Source organism: Aedes albopictus, chromosome 1 (assembly GCF_035046485.1).
Source record: "Aedes albopictus strain Foshan chromosome 1, AalbF5, whole genome shotgun sequence".
NCBI lineage: Eukaryota > Metazoa > Arthropoda > Insecta > Diptera > Culicidae > Aedes > Aedes albopictus.
In genome coordinates this window covers 123743210-123762824 of record NC_085136.1, presented here as the reverse complement: position 1 = coordinate 123762824, position 19615 = coordinate 123743210, and the positions used below count along the sequence as shown (strand labels likewise).

General features: G+C 43.8%; 1 protein-coding gene across 4 annotated transcripts in view; it reads left to right on the top strand.

Moving 5' to 3' along the window:
* Nucleotides 1–18555, top strand: part of LOC109397601 (uncharacterized) — a 34831-nt gene extending 16276 nt beyond the window's left edge. Inside the window, exons 2-6 of one of the 4 annotated variants that reach the window (XM_062845303.1) lie at nucleotides 5903–7587; nucleotides 7652–7860; nucleotides 13784–14133; nucleotides 14194–14336; nucleotides 14426–18555. In XM_062845303.1, the coding sequence (XP_062701287.1) occupies nucleotides 5903–7587; nucleotides 7652–7860; nucleotides 13784–14133; nucleotides 14194–14336; nucleotides 14426–17265 (5227 nt within the window). In that variant the 3' untranslated portion in view covers nucleotides 17266–18555. Of the gene's footprint in view, nucleotides 1–5902; nucleotides 7588–7651; nucleotides 7861–13783; nucleotides 14134–14193; nucleotides 14358–14413 lie in introns of all 4 variants that reach the window. The other 3 variants (XM_062845301.1, XM_062845302.1, XM_062845300.1) reach the window with 3 other exon arrangements.
* Nucleotides 18556–19615: the final 1060 nt, after the last annotated feature.

Genomic DNA, 19615 nt, shown 5'->3' with positions numbered 1-19615 from the left:
AAAGCAGCCATCAACAACGCAGCTGAGAGCACTATCGGGTACGTAGAACGGAGTCGACGAAACGATTGGTTCGACGAGGAGTGCAGAGCGGTTCTGGAGGAGAAGGATGCAGCGCGGGCGGTAATGCTGCAGCATGGAACCCGACAGAATGTGGAGCGATACAGACAGAAGCGGAAGCAGCAGACCCGTCTCTTCCGGGAGAAAAAGCGCCGCCTGGAAGAAGCGGAGTGCGAGGAAATGGAACTGCTGTGCCGTTCACAGGAAACACGCAAGTTCTACCAGAAGCTCAACGCATCCCGCAAAGGCTACGTGCCGCAAGCCGAAATCTGCAGGGATAAGGACGGGAGCCTCCTGACGGACAAACGTGAGGTGATCGAAAGGTGGAAGCAGCACTTCGACGAGCACCTGAATGGCGAAGAGAATGTAGGCACGGAGGACCAAGGCAGCGGAGGAAATGACTATGTTGGTGCAGCAGAGGACGGGAACGAACCAACTCCCACGCTGAGGGAAGTTAAGGATGCCATCCACCAGCTCAAAAACAACAAAGCGGCTGGTAAGGACGGTATCGCAGCGGAACTCATCAAGATGGGCCCGGAAAAGTTGGCCACCTGTCTGCACCAGTTAGTAGTCAAGATCTGGGAAACCGAACAGCTACCGGAGGAGTGGAAGGAAGGGATAATCTGTCCCATCCACAAGAAAGGCGACAAGTTAATGTGTGAGAACTTTCGAGCGATCACCATTTTGAATGCCGCCTACAAAGTGCTATCCCAGATCATCTTCCGTCGTCTTTCACCTAAAGTAAATGAGTTCGTGGGAAGTTACCAAGCCGGTTTCATCGACGGCCGGTCGACAACGGACCAGATCTTCACCGTACGGCAAATCCTCCAGAAATGCCGTGAATACCAGGTCCCAACGCATCACCTGTTCATCGACTTCAAAGCGGCATACGACAGTATCGACCGCACAGAGCTATGGAAAATTATGGACGAGAACAGCTTTCCCGGGAAGCTGACTAGACTGATAAGAGCAACGATGGACGGTGTGCAGAACAGCGTAAGGATTTCGGGTGAACTATCCAGTTCATTTGAATCTCGACGGGGACTACGACAAGGTGATGGACTTTCCTGCCTACTATTCAACATCGCCCTGGAAGGTGTTATGCGACGAGCCGGGCTCAACAGCCGGGGTACGATCTTCACGAAATCCAGCCAATTTGTATGTTTTGCGGATGACATGGATATTATTGCTAGGACATTTGGAACGGTGGCAGAACAGTACACCCGCCTGAAACGTGAAGCAGCAAAGGTCGGACTGGTGGTGAATGCGGCTAAGACAAAGTACATGCTGGTAGGTGGGACTGAGCGAGACAGGACAAGCCTTGGCAGCAATGTTACGATAGACGGGGATACTTTCGAGGTGGTAGAAGAATTCGTCTACCTCGGTTCCTTGCTAACGGCTGACAATAACGTGAGCCGTGAAATACGAAGGCGCATCATCAGTGGAAGTCGTGCCTACTATGGGCTCCAGAAGAAACTGCGGTCAAAAAAGATTCACCCCCGCACCAAATGTACCATGTACAAGACGTTAATAAGACCGGTGGTTCTCTACGGGCACGAGACGTGGACGATGCTCGAGGAGGACATGCAAGCACTCGGAGTTTTCGAGCGACGGGTGCTAAGGACGATCTTCGGCGGCGTGCAGGAGAACGGTGTGTGGCGGAGAAGGATGAACCACGAGCTCGCTGCACTTTATGGCGAACCCAGCATCCAGAAGGTAGCCAAAGCCGGAAGGATACGGTGGGCAGGGCATGTTGCAAGAATGCCGGACAACAACCCTGCAAAGTTGGTGTTTGCTAACCATCCGGTTGGTACAAGAAGGCGTGGAGCGCAGAGAGCACGATGGGCGGACCAGGTGGAGCGTGATCTGGCGAGTGTTGGGCGTGACCGACGTTGGAGAGCTGCAGCTGCAAATCGAGTATTATGGCGGCAAATTGTTGATTCAGTATTATCATGAATTTGATGTTAACTAAATAAATGAAATGAATGACTTCAGAATACTAACAATTTAGTGTAATTTTCATTCTTGTAAGAGACTTTCACCAAGTCAGATGGTCATAAGGGGGGGGGGGGGTGGGGTTGAGGGGGGCTTGTCTGATAATGTAATAATGTAATGGCCACAGCTTTAACATTTTTTTATTATTTTTTTTAATTATTACTTTATTATTTGACAGAAAAACACAAGAAGGTGGGTGCTCCAGTTTAAAACAGTAACCTGGAGAGGAAAGGAGTGATGACTAAGTATGAATAAGCCTTTATTTTCATAGACACTACCCACATGTTGCTTCACCAGATACAACTAACTCTTTTAACCTTCAAAATAAAAGAAAGACAAAAACAACCGTGAAAACATGTAAAAATAACTAAAAACCATTGCTCATTGATTTTCTTACACTGGTTGTTTCTTCGATTCATCTTAATCGTAAGAATTGCTCAACAACCTTGGAAGCAATCTCTTCACGAACTTCTATCGAAATTTCAATAAATAGTGACACAAAGTCGTCGACATCTACGTGTTTTTTTTTTCTACACGCACATCGCTACAGTTCAAAGCAACAATCATCTAAAAAAATATAAAAGGAATTCACTAAACGGCGTTTAACGCTACGATAAATATTTTTCTGCGTAAACGTCGCGATCACCAAGGCGATCTTTGAATATTTTAATCGCAATTTTATGAAACGAACATTTTACGCTCTTTAGTGAAACCCCTTTTATTGGTTTTTTAAACGTGAAGTTTTATTGTATGTTATTCATGCAGTTTCGTTAAACACATTTCTACTGAACGACACACAGAGTGATAAAGATTTTGAAAACATTTGCTGGTACTCTACTGTTCATTAATATGATAACCGATCTCTGATGATCGTTTATCAAAAACTCCCTTCAATATTGCGAATATGAATTGCCAATTCTTCATAGATAGGGTTGTTTCGGTTGCTTCGACAAGTGATAGCAAGGATCGATGTACCTTAAAACCCAAACTCGGAAGAGCATACATGAAGTTGTTGAAACGAGATTGATAAAAAGCAGTTCAAATTTTACGCAGTTCACTATATCAGACTATCTGACCCCATAACGATTGAATTAACACACCCCCGTGCACCCACCGTAAAATGTCACGTGGTCTATGGGCAGTCCCTGAGAATAGACCACGTCTTGTCAGCCAACATTAGTGTGTATCTGAATTGATCCATTGAAATAAAACGTAGGTAAACGATTTTTTCCAATGATTTTTGTAGTTTTGAAGATTTTGGACCACCCTAACAGCAACAAATACACAATTATAGCATATTTCAATACCAATACATGATAAGTTCCATATCAGAAATAGATTTAGGGAACTAAAATCATCATAACCTGTGAATTTTAGCAATTTCGGTTAACATTTGAGGTTTTGTCCGACTTTTGTATGGAAGCCCGCCACTGTGGACCGATGAGGAATGGTGCTCGCGGTTGGTTCGGTTTCTCTTTGCTCCCTGTGCGTGTTCGTTCGTAGTTATGGTTGGCGCTGATGACTTTCATATTCACTCAAATTCAAGCACTGGTAACGACATCATTGTTGCAACGAAACAGCTCACCATTCTCGCTCATTTCTCCGAGACCATGGCGTCCCATGACATGCTCATAGTCCGAGTTGTCGGAACCAACCATCGCGTTGAAGGCGCCCATGTGGATCTTGATATCACCTTTTGGAATCTTATTCACGACAGCATTCAGTTTGCTGTAAAAGTTCTCTTTATGTTGCATTTCAGCAGCATCGTTTGGCGCGTAACACTATTGGATCATGGTAAGGTTTCCTACCCGTCTTCTGAATTTGGCTACAATTATCCTCTCATTAGTAGGTTCCCACTTCATGAGCGCAGCGTGGGCGAGAGAGGTGAGCAGAAAACGAACTCAACGGTGGCGAGGAGCGTGTTCACCTCGTAGGCCAGAGTATAGCAGAATTTTGCCCGAAGCCAATCTGTGTTCTCCAAAGTTCGGCCAACGGACTTCGCTCAGTCCTAAGATCTCAAGCTTCATACGGCGTGCCTCATTGGCTTGTTGTGCCAGTTTACCGATTAGCTCGGTATTGCCTTCTTCTTTTTACTATCTTTTTAACTGAATACTCAGTAAGTTAGTTGACGAGATCAGCAAATCAACAGTCAAAAATTATAGATGAATGGTAAATATTGTTGCTGGTGAACGGGTGTACCGAGTTAAATCTGGTGTTGAAAACTCAGTAAAAAAATGGAAAAAAATACTGAACTCAGTGGAAAAAGTACTGAAATGGAAGATCCGAATTTAAGTGTGTACATTTCAAGTTCCAATTCTTGGCCGTTGTTTAGCGCTGAAAGTCGTTGCCGTTGAATCAGTTCGTAATCTTTAATTTTTGATTTCTGTAACGGTTTTTGGATTTCCAGAACAGTAGGTAGGGCTGCTTAAGAAGCTGTAGGAAGACGTTGTTTTTAGCTAACAATGTAAGTTAAGGACAAACTTGTTAGAGTCCCAACATGGTCACAACAATGGCAGACTTTGAAACCTACTCACGATTTCGAGGGCACAAATCTCTTCGTAAATAAAACCAACGCACCTGAGTTTTTGATTTTAAGCTAATCACAAGTGAACAAGAGCAGAATAATAAAATGCATTGTTGTTCTTGAGATTTGTGCGTCTGAAGTCTTGATGCAATGTTGAAGCGGGATTTCAAGACGTTTGTCCTTAAGTAGATTTTTACTAGGTTACATTTATGATAATATGAATATTCCAGTGAATCAAAATTCAACCATCGCGCAACAATAAAGACAATGTCGCAACCTGTATTTGTTGCGACAAAACAACCCATGCGACATAAGTTTGTCCCAACTTGAAAATAATGGGATTAACATCGTACACCACGAGTTTAGAGATTTGTAAGCCTTGCATTGCGATTTTCGAACGGTAACTTCGAGTCGGTAAACACTGCAACTCTGGTGAAGCTCTATCATCAAACAGTTTCGACTTTGGGTTAGCAATAATTGATTATTCACGAGTTGAAAAGTACGCAACAAATTCAGCTTCCGTTTTGTCTGCAACAAAAAAATTCGAGATCATGTCATCAATGTTTTTATATAATGGAAGGTTAAGCAGGTCGTTTAGTTTGTGGGGAAAAGCAGAGGAAGCCAAATTTCAAAGGAATTTGCTGAGGGGGGTGTTTGTTTTCAGAATTTCTCACGGTGAAAAAATAATGGCCGCTCAGCCAGTTTTGACATCTAAGACTACCTTAGAATATGTAAATACCTTGCATGTCATTATCTGTTACCAGTAGGGATAAAGAGTAATCGTCGCACCTTCTTTGTTGCTTGTTTTGTGTCTCTTTTGTCTGACAATTCTCTTCACTGTTCTGGAATGCTTATTTATGTGCGCTATAAGCTTTCGAAAGGTCTATATTTTGAAATTGTTTTTTTTTTTCGAACTACCCTTTACTAGTATAGCTATTAACTAAAGGTAAAAAACAAAAAACAGAAAACTAATAAGTAAAATAACAATCCAAAGCAAGATTGGGATCAGGACCTACCTCAGGGGAAACACATGTTTTTTCTAGTTGTGTATTGGGGTCAGAATGCATGAAGAAGATTCAGTATTACCTTTTGACTCTTCTTTTTAATATGCTGAGCGATTGATCAGCTGAATTGATTTTGGGATAAAATGAATAATGTTGAATGAATAAATACACATATTTGTGTATTGTGGAAATGGGAAAAAATATAACATAATTCCAAAAGAATTAAAATACGTAAAATTAACAAACGTTATTTTTGTTCCAATGCCATCAATCTGTCCGTGTACGGTAAATAATTAGTTTTTCTTTTTTCACAACATTTCAGGCTGAATGGCGACTCTGACTCTCTGCTGCAAGATGTTCTACCGGGCGTCTTGGCCAGCAGTAAAAGTGACCAACCGACTGGGAAACCTAGCACTAAGAAAACCAAAAGAGTACAATTCCAGGAAAGTGTAAATATAATCAACGATAACAATAGCAGTAGCAGCATGCGAACCTCTGGTGGCGGAGCTGGGATATTCGATTTCCACGAAGATGAAGACGATAACGAAAATGGGATAGGAGTTGAGTTTAGACGGCGACGGCCAAGGACCCAGCAGCCGCTGCGATCGCCTCTGCCGCCGAGTGAGGACGGCCACAGGGATGAGGATGCTGCGGCAGATGGCGGTGATGAAGACGAAGAACAGTTCATTGTTCAAAATATTATCAAAAAGATTCCGGGAAGGGTTGGCCAAGGTGGCAATGAAGTGCAACAGGATTCTATTAGCAGTACGATGGGATCGGTGTCGGAAGATTCCTTACATACCGAAACGGAAGTGTTGGACTATCGCATTGCTGAGAAAATCAAAACGGAAATGGAGGAGAAGCAAAAAATGGAGAGGAAGTCATTTGGGGAGGATATGCCATCGACTTCAAATTTTTCTGAGCATTCGGATCGTCCTTCGGATGATGAAGCATTCGATAGTAAATTGGATATAAAGAAGATCGATATTCGGAAGGCGCCGTTCGATCCAAAGCTCGGAACCAGTAGAAAAATGAAACGAGAAACCGGATCGGTTGATCTGCGTATAGAATACGAAGAGCAAGAATATCGGTCGTTAACCCCGGACGAACGAAAGCCTCTGCTACCACCGCCTAAGAAGCCTAGAAAAGCACCAACAACGAAAAACAAAGCCTGTACAGGATGTGGTTTGAAACACGGGACTGATCCATGTCCGCTGAACACTCCGTTGGCAGTGATAAACAATAAAATCGAGCTTAATGAATGGATTGAACAGAACGAGGACCTAATAAAAAAGCACAAAATTATACTGAAACCCGAAAACCCGGAAGAGATGGACGATGAGAACGAAGACAACTACGATGATGACGAGGATGACGACGAAGGCGATGAGAATGAGGAAAATCAGTTCGAGGAGAAACTCGATATCATTCCGTCATTTTCGGAGACCTCGCTTCCTCCGGAGTTTGAACTTCGATTAGCTCCGTTGGCGACGACGATCAGCACGGTTACGACACCCGGTGTAACAAAAACCGAACCACCGATGCAGATGGATGCCAGCGAGTCTTCGTGCTCGTTAGCTGCGTCCCAAGCGGGTGATCAACAGCCTCCACAACTTCCTCCACCGACGGCAACCGTTACCAATACGATCAACCACGGGCTGAGCGTTTACACGAAGATCTTCATTCCAAAATATACCCAGCTTGGACCGGTAATAGGACTCGTAGCCAAAGAGACGGAAATCCAAGACGACTGCAACATGCGGTACATGTACGAAACGTTCGATGGGACAAAGTCCACCTACATCAACATGGAGAACAAGAATCAGGCGAACTGGTTGCGGTATCTGAGACCAGCTCGGCATCGGGATCAGAAGAACTGCGTGCTGAAGGTCCGCAACGAGCAGATTGTGTTCGTGACGTGCGTGGATCTGGACGTGGGTAGTGAGCTGCTGTACTGGAGCGACGAGAGCAATTCGGCTTGGGGCAAAAAGAAAATGGAGAAAACAAGTAGGATTGTTTGAAATTGTGGGCACAGTTGCGGGAAAAGCTAACTGAACTGGTTTACTTTCAGATTGTGGTGGGTGCAACTTGAAGTTTGACCATCCCCTGTACTACCGTACGCATTGTTCGGTGTTCCATGATCCGGCATTCAGTTTGACCATTCGGAAGTACCATTGTAAGGTATGCGGTATTGCAGTGCTGGGAAAGGAGAACATAATGAAACATGCGGAGAAGATGCACGACGGGAAAGGAGCCTACCAGTGTCAGTTTTGTTCGAAGGTAAGTACCGTGTGCTTCATGAACTTTAGTTGGCTGGAATATTTCTCTTTGAGTGCAAGCGTACTCACGTACCGGTCTTGAAAGGGAGAAATAAAACATAAGAAAAACAGCCAGGGGACTTTTAGGTAAAGTAAGATCTATTTGTATCAACGTTGGTTTACCACAGCATGTTGTTGTACTTTTTTTTAATAAACACAAACGATGTTGCCGGAAGAGTATTAAAATGTCATATAAATTATTTACAACTATGGTAACATGTGAGGCATTGTACATCCTTTTCAGTAGTCGGACACGGCGGAAACCTTACTGAACTTGATCATCCCCCAAGCTATCCCATCTGTTCTACAAATTGCAAGTATTTACCAACGGTTTCGTTAACCCTTTATAAGGCCGTGAAAACTAGAAGAGTTGTCATCGCATACTATTATGCAAATGATTATATACATGATTACATGTACAAAACAATTTTTGTTTGAAAGAAACTCTCAAAAATCTAGGTGGCAATATAGTTGCCACTGCCCGTTTAGGCCAAAAACGCTGGTGGCAATATAGTTGCCACTGCCCGTTAACCCCAAAAACGAGCTTTTGAGGTGGCAATATAGTTGCCACTGCCCGTTTAGGCCACCAGCACTGGTGGCAATATTCTTGCCACTGCCCGTTTAGGGTACTTTTCTTCTTTTGACTTCGACAAAAAGCCGGAAAAGAGATTTTAGAGTGGATTGGGGCTTAACCCATAATATAAACTGTGTAATTCAGCTCACGTCAACCCAGAATTTGATTATTTCTTAAAATATTTACCAAATCTATAATTTTACAATAAGTTTGAGCTAATTTTCTTCACGCGGTCAAAATTAGCCATTTTTGAGCCTACAAATGGCTCCTAAATTGTTGTTAAAGCTTTGTTTAGTACCAAAAAAATACCAGGCGTTGTTAGTAGTCCCAATTTTGCGTAAACCAAAAAAAAAAGTTCTAAATAAATTGTTATAATACAGAAAAAAATACAAACTGTAGGTGGCAATATAGTTGCCACTGCCTTATAAAGGGTTAAAACCTCAACTGGCATTTGGTCTCCGACAAAATTGTGATTCATGTTTGTAACTTATATATTCGGGTCCTGTCACGGTCGCCATGTGATATAAATAAATTACAATGTTGCACAGATAACATTGCGGTATAAAAGTATTCGTACTACAAAATGGTGGTTGATCTTGATATGCTGTGAACGTTTATTTTTTTTAACAAGTGAAGGCCAGCCATCCGTGGTTGACTTTATCAATGAATGTCGCTCCCACTTGCTCTTCGCCGAAATATTCGAGAACTCGTAACAGCTTGGCAGATTTCCGACTTACTTGGTCTTCACAAAACTCTGCTGATGATCCAGTTTCAAACTTCCCTCAAAGTGGGTGTTGCCTGCGTTCTCTGCACCATTAAGGAGTTCGTCGTAGTGCTGCTTCCACCTTTTGATCACTTCATTACCGCCAGTCAAGAGATGCTCTTGTCCTTACCCCTACACATTTCGGCTGGAGAAAAGAAAACACCCAAACAAGATTGCTTTTGAGCGAATGCTTTCTCGATATCGTAAACAACCTTGTGTAAAAGAGTCACAGTGGACTTACCAGATTGGTAGGCATGTTGGTTCACATGAAGAGGCACGTTGGCCAGATGAACATCACGGATGTGATGGTCCACAATGCGTTCTAAGCATTTCAGAAGAAAAGAGGTCAAACTGATAGGTCTAAAACTCTTTGCTAATTCATACGACGCACGACTCACTTTCAGAATAAACTTCACAGTAATAAACCGCCAGGATTTGGGAATATACTCTGTAGCAAAACTGCAAACAAGTATTTTTTTTTTCAAAACATGTTTTAAATGATCAAATCCCTTCTGAAGCAAAATAGGATAAATCCCATCTGCCCCAGGAGATTTGAAAGGAGCAAAGCTATTAAGTGCCCACTCAATCGATTCTATAGTTACAATACTCCGAGCCGAAGCCAGGGAATCGTAACTACAAGAAAAGACATCAGGTTCATCCGAAGATGTAATATCCACACATCCAGGGAAGTGTGTGCTGAATAAGCATTCCAGAACTTCCTTATCAGAGGAAGTCAGATCGCCATTTGTCAAACGAAGTCCGTTCACTCGGAAATCCTTAGATTTCGCAAGGATTTTATTTAACCCTTCAGGACGCACGCTGTTGTAAAAAGTACAACACTACCAAAAAACCTCTCTCTTCGTATACAGCGCGAGCGCGGTGCAGTTTCGGTTGCTTGATGGCGCGCGTCCTGAAAGGTTAACCGACTGACTTCACTCAAACTGAAAACATTAGTTAGTACAAAGGTTCTTCCAACCGGATTGTTCAGCAGACCAGAGAGCTTTCCTGTAGGCCTTGCGAGCCGACCTGAAAGCCTCCGAATCAGCCGAATGTCGTCTGTTCCAACTCTTTCTACATTGTTTCCTGAGTTTCGCCTGATCAGAGTTCCACCAAGGGAATCCTCTTGTGATCTTCACAGACCGTAGAGGGCATGCTTCTTCAAAAGCTTCCATGATAAAGGTCGTTGTAGTACCAACGGCATCATCTAAATCACTTGGAGTGTCAATGGGTGGTGAGTTTCCATGAAATCAATAAAAAGATCCCAGTATGTTGACCGGGGATTCCTGAAACGCAATGTTTGCGAAGTAACATTCCCAGAAGAAGGTGAAATACACACCGAAACGCTGGACAGTAGATGCGAAAGGCGTTTTAGCTGCTTAATATAGACTGAAAGAGCCGTAAAACAAGCGAAATACTCGTCAATACAGTCGTTAGCAGTCAGTCAAAATAACATTTAAATGTTCAAAAAAGATGTAGCGATGGTCAGATAAAGATTCTTCATCTGACACATGCCAGTTGGTCAGCTCGTGATTGATTCCTAATCCTAACCGTAGCCACTACCCAAACTAGGCAAGATTGAACTCTTCGCAACAACAGCACAACAAAGAACAGCAGCAACAAAACCAAATCGGTATCGATTGGGAAACGCCAAAGGCGAGGATACACAGAATACACTGTGTAAATCGCATAATGCGAAACCATATAGGTGAAAATTTAAACTAATTAACAACATCTTCATAATCCCGCCCTTATTTAGCCTCTAGTGAGTCTAAAGAAGGGCAGCTGATTGTCTCGGAGAAACACAAGGTCCACTGCACCATTGCTCCGGTTAGCGCAGTAAAGGCAACATACTGTGGAGGGCGCCCTGGTACTCCACAGGCTTCCTTTGCGGTTAGGTTTTTATTAGACCCCCCTAGCCATTCATTCCTAGGCACGGTAAGCATGAAGCCGCATCACACCATGAATTAGGGGTCACCTGTTGGTAGATTCTTACCACCGGAACAGCCGGTCCGTAGTGTTATTCTTAGCCAATTGAGACAATCGCTACCGACACTACACAGCTATCTAGGCTGATCGAGAAAAGAAGTTAATATTGATGATCAACTTCATACGGGCCCGAACAGCCGAACAGCTTCGTGGCACGAAGCCTTTGAGGGATGCGCTGAGCTTCTGGTAGAACTTCCGTGTTTGTTGTGAACGGCACAGAAGTTCCATTTGTTCAAATTCCGCTTCTTCTGCTTTTTCTTCCGGAAAAGACCCGTGCTGTTTCCGCGTTCTATTATATCGCTCCACGTTCTGCCGGGTCCCGTGCTGCAGCATGACCGCCCTTGCTAAGTTCTTCTCTTCTAAAATCTCTCTACACTCATCGTCGAACCAATCGTTCCTTAGGCTCCACTCTACATACCCAACGTTGGTCTCCGCTGCGTCCAGTAGTCCTCGAGAGGGGCTTCATTGAGCTCGTCCTTGTCCGGCAACGCTGCCTCGAGATTCTGCGCGTGTGGCGAAATCCGGTTGCTTCAGTCGCTCCGGATTAGGTGCTGTCCATTAACTACGAAGAGTCATTTTTGGCAATCTCTGACCCCCCCCTCTTTCATAGACGTTTATTGCTAAGCCGGAGGGGGGAGGGGGGCCTAGGGGTCCTCCACCCAAAGAGTCTACGTAGTTTATGGACAGACCCTTATACCGAGGCGGCCGTTGGTACCGTACGTTGTTGATTACGGAGAGTTTTTGGCACATTTTTTCCATCACCAGGTATGGTAAGAGTCGATGTTAGCGCAATGATAGGTCCTGCCGTCGATAATGTCGGAGAAGTGCGCTCCGTCAATCAGGACTTGGTCTTTTTGGGATTCCATCTGCTGTGATGATCTCCAGATGTAACGATGAGGGAGACTATGCTAGAACTCCTGGACCATTCCCTGGAGGAACTTCTGTAAGAATCCACGAAGAAAGTTCTTGGAGAATCCATGAATTCTCTTGGAGGTATCTTTTAATCCTGCTGTAAGAATCCCTGTAGGAAATCCTGGAGAGAACCCTTAAGAAACTCCTAGAGAGGTCTCGGAAGGAACTTTTGAGGGAATTTCAGGTGGAATCTCTGATAAAACATGTGCACGAATCCCTGAAACTCGTGGAGAAAATTGAAGGAGTAATCTCTAAAGGATCCCGTTGTAAGAATTCCTGACAGAATTTCGAGATCCTTTCCCGCTGGATCTCCTGGAGGCATCTCCTCTTGAAAGAGCCTCCGATGGAACCTCTCGAGCAAGTTGTGAGGGAACTCTTGTATCCCTGAATCCTCCCGGAACTACTGGGGAGATCCCTGAAGGTACTTCTGGAGCAATCCCTGAAAGAATTTCTATGCTGCAGAAAACCTCGAATGATCGATCCTTGGTGAAACTTCTGAATACCTGAAGGAACTTCAAGAGGAATCCCTCAAAGAACTCTTGGAAAAAAATATGATAAATCTCCATGAGACATTTCTGAGGAATAAAAAGATAATCGCGTTAAGTACTGTTCCTTTGAATTCCACTAAGAATTTGCATCCTTTGACAGATACGTATTTTGACCTCAACTGTAAGGTCGTCTTCAGTGTCTTGTACTTGAGTCGAGTCAAGTACAAGACACTGAAGACGACCTTACAGTTGAGGTCTAAATACGTATCTGTCAAAGGATGCAAATTCTTAGTGGAATTCAAAGGAACAGTACTTAACGCGATTTTCTTTTTATTTATAGATATTCCCCTAACAAGCCCAGGTTAATCATCATCATTTCTGAGGAGTTAAAAAAAGGAACCCCGAAGAAACTTCAGGAGGAATCCTAGAAGGAATACCTAGAGAAATTTTTGAGAGAATTCTTGGAGGAACCTTTGAAGGAATTTCAGGAAAAACCCTTGAAGAAATAACAAAAGGGCTCTCAGAAGGAACTCCTGCAGGAACCCTTGATGGAACTGCTGGAACTGCGTCCTTGAATTCTCCTGGACAAATCTCTGGAGGAGCTCCCAGAGCAATACCTGACGGGACTTCTAGAGAGATGTATGGGGATCGACCGTGATTGATATTATGGTAGTGGGGGTTTTTGGCATTCAGTTTAAGTTCTTCCTTAAACGGATATTGGTTCAACACCTGACGCACAGACAAACAGACGTATAGCTTAAAACAAAATGCATTTAAAATCAGCCCAATGTTTCGGTCACATATATTGTGCTATTTTCAAAGGATAGATAGCCCTCCGTTCACTCGTGAGGCTATGTTTGTGTTCACTATGTGCGACTATGACTCCAACGAGTTTTCGTTATGCGCTAATTTATATCGCAATTTGATACTTTTTATGATACATTCGCAAAAGGGCGATCTGCTTACATCGATGGTATTTACTAGTTTACTAAAATATTTCTTAAAGTTGTTATCTTTTTGAAAACATCAACATAAACACTAACAGTGTTGCCAGAAAGGTCATAATAGTTAGTGAGTAGAAATGTTACGACTCCCAAAACCAGGGTGAATGACCATTAGAATCGCTAGTTTCATGACATTCTCTATAATCCTTCCTTAACAGTTCTTCCTGCGTCTGAACTACCTGGAAATGCATCGGACCTACGGCTGCAGTATGAATCCTCAGCGAGCGCGCCCTCTGTGCGACTTTTGTGGCCGAAAGTTCTGTCAACCTCAGAAACTGAAAGTGCACATTAAACGCATGCACAGCGACATGGCCGAGGTACTGCGGGACTTCCAGTGCAAGCTGTGCTCGAAGCTGCTTGGTTCCCGGGCGGCCCTGCAACGCCACTCCAAGGAGGTACACAGTCGCAACTCTGCCGTGGTAAGCTGCCCGCGGTGCCAGAAACTGTTCCAGAACCGGAGCAACCTGAAGATCCATATGTTGACCCACTCCGGAGTGAGACCATTCAAGTAATTATGTTTGGCATTGGTTTTGGATTCGATTTAGCATAACTTATGCTTGTTTCCTAGGTGTGCCGAGGGCGAATGTGCAGCGGCGTTTACAACGAAGCAGTGTCTTCAGTTCCACTACAAGAAGGTGCACGGATACACGCAGGAGCAGATGCCGAAGATCGAGCGCAGTGTGGCGTACACATTTGATGCCTATTCGGGTGGTATGAATGATGGATTGGTTGGTAAGTAGCCTATCCTCCGCCGACGTAATAGAATTCAGTGATATCTGTTGACTTAGATCTTCTTACAGATGGTCTTCAGCGCAGGCAGCGCAGGAAGTTGGAGTCGGGCGAAGAAGGAAGCAGCGAGAAGCGGAAACGGGTACCGAAGGATCTGCCAGGCAACATTCTCAAAACGAAGAACATCTTGGAATCGTTCAGCGAGATTTGCAAAAACGACAGCAATTTGTCACTGTTGTCAACGAAAATATCGTCGATTCTAAGTGGAAATCTGAAGGATTTCGCGAAGGTGCCGGGAGGATTACCTGGACTGGACGGCGATGGAGTTCGAAAGGAAGAACTGGATGACGACTTGGATTCGAACGACTGTGCCGAACGTGATGAGCGTTTGGAAGCGATTCAGCGGCACCTGAATCAACCTCTGTCGGATGAGAAGCATGAAGAGTTCAGTCAACTGCATTCGCGTTTGTCGAACATATCAGCCCAGAACGAACAGAACGCTATGCATTACAAGCTGCCCAGCAGCGAAGACGAGAAGCCGTTGACTGACGGTGATGGGTTTGGGGATTTGAACTCGCTAACGAGTAATCAAAAGTATAAAGAATTTATGAACGGTGGAAATCCGGGACTGGTTATTAGTAAGGGTAGCAAAAAGTGGATAAGTGATAATGGTCATTTGCAAGACGATAACAATTCCGAGAATATGTTGGCGGCTGCAGCCAATAGAGACTTCCTGACGAAGTTGATCATGAACGGTGGGAATGTGGGACATAACTCTTCGCAGGCTCATGTAGCAGACGATGACGAAGATGACGATGATAACTCTACTATTTTGGATGTTGTTGATTCAAACAACCAAAATCAACAGAACTCTAATGTACAAAATCAGCAACAGTCTCAACAGCAACAGCAGCAACAACAACAGCAACAGTATACGTCAAGTTTTGCTGGACTGAACAACTCTTTGCCGGATCTACCAGCATTCCAAAATCACACCTTCCCAACGCATTTCAATCATCAATCGTTATTGGGAAGTTTCTATAACAACAACAACGGGGTAACGGGTCGAAACGCCATCAATACGATACCAACATCAGCCAGCATGCTGGTAGAAGCCGCCTTGAACTCGGTGAGTAACATCATCAATGAAGCGGAGATGAACAACAGTAGCAACGAGAACCAAAATATGCATATGGGAAACATGGACGATGGCAACACTGCCTCAGCCGAGAATAATATGCAAACGGATTCCTTCAACACGGAAGGAATGAACTCTTCAGTTGACGAAATGAAGATGCTGAAACCGCACGGCTTCCCTCTTCCGATGAACTCCATATCACAGTTCTCAACGCAGTCTCCTGATGATGCTAGTATTATTCAAGAGCGCAACGAACTGGAGGTTCGGCCTAAGTCACGAGACAAGCTGACAAACTACGGTGATGGTGAAATGCTTGGTTATGATGATCAGTCTCATCAACAGCAGCAACAATCGCAGTCAACGCTTCACAAACATACTCCAAGCGTAGATTCGGTACGTAGTGCATTGTCTCCTGATCAGAATGACTTCAACTATTCGAACTCAAATGGAGCTCAAAGGCAACAACAGCAGCAGCAAGCACAGCAAGCAGCTACCAACTCTCCAGCACGATCAGTTTCACGACAAATCTACGGAGAGCATGACTTGATCTCACCAGCATCAACTCCATCGTTACCAAGGTACGATTTCGGCGCAGATAACAATAGCTACGCCCGCCGACAGGAGAAGACCATCAGTTCTTTAGCATTGGAGAACTTTGAAGCAAACCTGAAAAGCCAGCATCATATGCAGCACTTGTCCAGTGATGAAGACAGTAGTATTGTAATTGCTGAAAATCTGTCCGTTACTGCGAGTAATACTGAACCGAAACTGAAGATCACAAATCCAACTTCCGGCGGAGACTTTATCACGCCAAACACTGGAAGCGGAAGTAATAAGTATGAAGCGGTTCGGAACAGCTTGGGTTCGGATCTATCGTCGGATCTCAGACTGAAGTACAACTCTGAGGCCAATGTGGATCTTCCAGATTTCCGCTCTAGCAACAGCATGAATGAGTCCTCGGACTTCCAAGGCTTGGATATGACTTCCAGAGCAGGTCTTTCGTCGAGTTATTCGCACAGTAATTTCCAGGTACCTTCGAGTGGTGGAAACTTGAACTTCAACCGGTATCATCATCACATCTACGACATTCTCAACGAACGGGAACAGCACCAGCAGCAGCAACAACAACAGCAACACCAACAGCAACAGCAGGAATTCCAACTGCAACAACAGCAGCAGCAACAGATGCAGCATATGCTACAAGACCACATTGGCCAGGATGCTGAAGCGGATCAACCTGCCTCCGTTGACCTCAGTCGCACATCGAATTACCTAGTTCCATCACCTCCTTCTCCTGCTCTCCCCTACTCTCATCCCCATCCTGACATGATACGCATGGTTTCATTAGATCTCAGTGCAAATAGTGGAGGCAACATGATCGTAGGCAACACCCCTCATCATGTCCGCCATCCATCGTTCTTGTCTTCACAGATTCAGCATTCCAACCGAGATTCTCTACCAGATCATCATCGATTGCTGGCCAGTGAACAGCTAGCCGCTACGAACCACCGGCTGTTGGTTGATCCGGCTGCGCATCTAATTTTCGAACAGAACAATCGTCTTCTCGCGGAAACTCCAGGGCCAGCACCTCCTCCTCCGAGACACGTCGTCTCTCCTCAGCGCGGATTTGGAGCCTATCATCATCACCACCATCACCAGGTTGGATCATCGAACTACCACCACCATTCGGTCAAGCAGAACCTAACCTCTCCTCCCCTGAACCAGCATGCATCCGCAGCTGCTAACTACCATCCCTTCCCTACTTATTACTAAGTCCACTTTCACGACAAATCTAAACCACAAGATAACACCGTGAATCAGGCTGATCAAGCTAACGAATATTATCTGAGAAAAGTACCCACCAAAAACCTGAACTAAAACTCTGTAGAAAGATAACCGAGAACGAGTTTCGGTATACGAAAAAATATTGTTGAATGTCTCTATCGATTATGAATATTTGTATGAATATCAAACTTCTGCGGCGCATGAAGCTTATCACTATACATTTCGGCAAGTGAGCTGCATGAGCTATGTTTTACTTGTTTTGACTGTGCAATCAATTGTATTTTTGTAATTGTAACAATCAATAGAAATTCTACTTCAATTCGTTACCGTACTTATCTTTATCGCATAAAAATCAATCAAAAATAAAATTATCGATTTCGCGCAAAAATGTTTTAACATAACGAACGCATAATGCGAAACATTATAAATGTTTTTCGTCTCTTTTTTGTTCTTCCTTAATAGCACGAATTGAGCAGCAAGATGCTTTACAGCAGCTGGGAAACACTTATCGTAGTTTGTAATATTTATTATGAATAAATTAAGCAGAAGGAATGATATTTAAAACCTAACTTACCAAGATATACCAAAATCCATAACACACATTCAAGTGAATCGAGAGCATTGTGCCAAAAATAACAAAAAAGTTCAGCTGAAAGAGTGTTCTTTTATTTTGTTTTTCAACCTAGTCAACCGGAATCATCAGTCTTGTCAGTCAGTCAGTCAGTCGTTTTATTAGTAGCTGTAAAATCGATATTTATGAAATAGATTGTAACAAAAGGAAGCCATAGTCTGTATCTGTGTAATGGAAACCACAAATTACAATGAATAGTGTTCTATGTGACAATGGCACAAATTACAAAAAAGGAAAGCAAGCTATACCCAATATACACGGTAAGAGAAAAATAAACAGAAAACCGAAATAATTCACAAACTCCATATAAACCGTTTCAACGAGGCAATTGCTAGCTCATATTTTGACCAATAGTGACACACAAAACTATTAACCAAGCAGAGTAGAAGGTGTCGAACGATTTAAGTTGAATCTAGGACATACTGACAAGTCACATTACATGCGACGAAGAAGACGTCTCGATAGAACAGGATAGGACATATTCAACCAGGACACTTTATGCAACTTACCACAACTAGAGGCGATGATAACCCAGTAATCTCTGAAGAAATAAAAAAAAACTAGACTCAAGATGGAAAATATGACAAAACCAAATCTGGCATATGTATAATACGAAAAATTAATAAAGAAAATGAGCAAAACTTGAAGGAGTGTTTGTGCTTCGATGACACATTTAAAGGCTTTCCGAAAACTCTAGCATTATAAGTATTATAAATATTATGTGTATGCCGGGGCCCGTGTTGTCGTGGGTACACGTTTACTTCATAAGTGGATTGTCATGGGTTCGATCCCAGCCCCGGCTCTTACAAAGTTTCGTCAGTTGCTCTTCCTCCCGAGAGCGGAAGAGCATATGCTCTACGGACCCGGAAACTTGAATATCGGCTAACGGCAACTCATAATGGACTCCCAATCGGAATGGAAAAGGAACAAGAGCCTCACATCAACATCCTCGTGCTCATCATTGTTCCTGTGTCTGTGACAGATTTTGGGCCGTCTCGGTCGCAGTTTGCGCATTCTGAGCATGGCTCCCTCTCATGTCCAAATCTGTGCAGATACCAGGGGCATACCGTAGTGAATTTATCTTTGACAATGTCATTATCGCCAATGTCATTATTATGCAAAAGGGCAAGGCGTATTCCACGTGGCTTCCGAATTCCAGCCTTTGGTCGATAAAGATCCCCAAATGCTTCAGTGAGCGCTCAGAGTTGATCGTGCACCCGCCTGGGGTGACCACTGTCTGTGGTTGACCACCACCACCTCCGTTTTGTGGTGCTCGAGTGCTAACTGTCTCGACCTCATCCAGCCCTCCACTGTGCCAATTGCGTTGCTGTCAGTTCGGCTCTATTGACTCACCGTAAATACCACGAGGGTAATATCAGCGGCGTCATGGTCGCAATTTTTTCCGCAGTCAAGTTCGCAGATTGTGAACAATCCTCGGTACTCACTTTACGTAATTTATGTTTAGTCCCTTATGTCAGAGCTGTCAGATCAGTGTAACACGCTAAATAAAATTTACACAAAAGGCAATTTACACGGAAAAAAATACACGGTTATGAATATTTATTGGGTACCGGACTGGTCACCGAAAATTTGATCGTTTTCTTTGGCACATCGAGGTCTTGAAATTAGTCTATGGTAATATCATCGGCAAAACCGACCAGCTTTACTCCCGGTGAAAGATTGACCCTCAATACAGAGACGAACCAG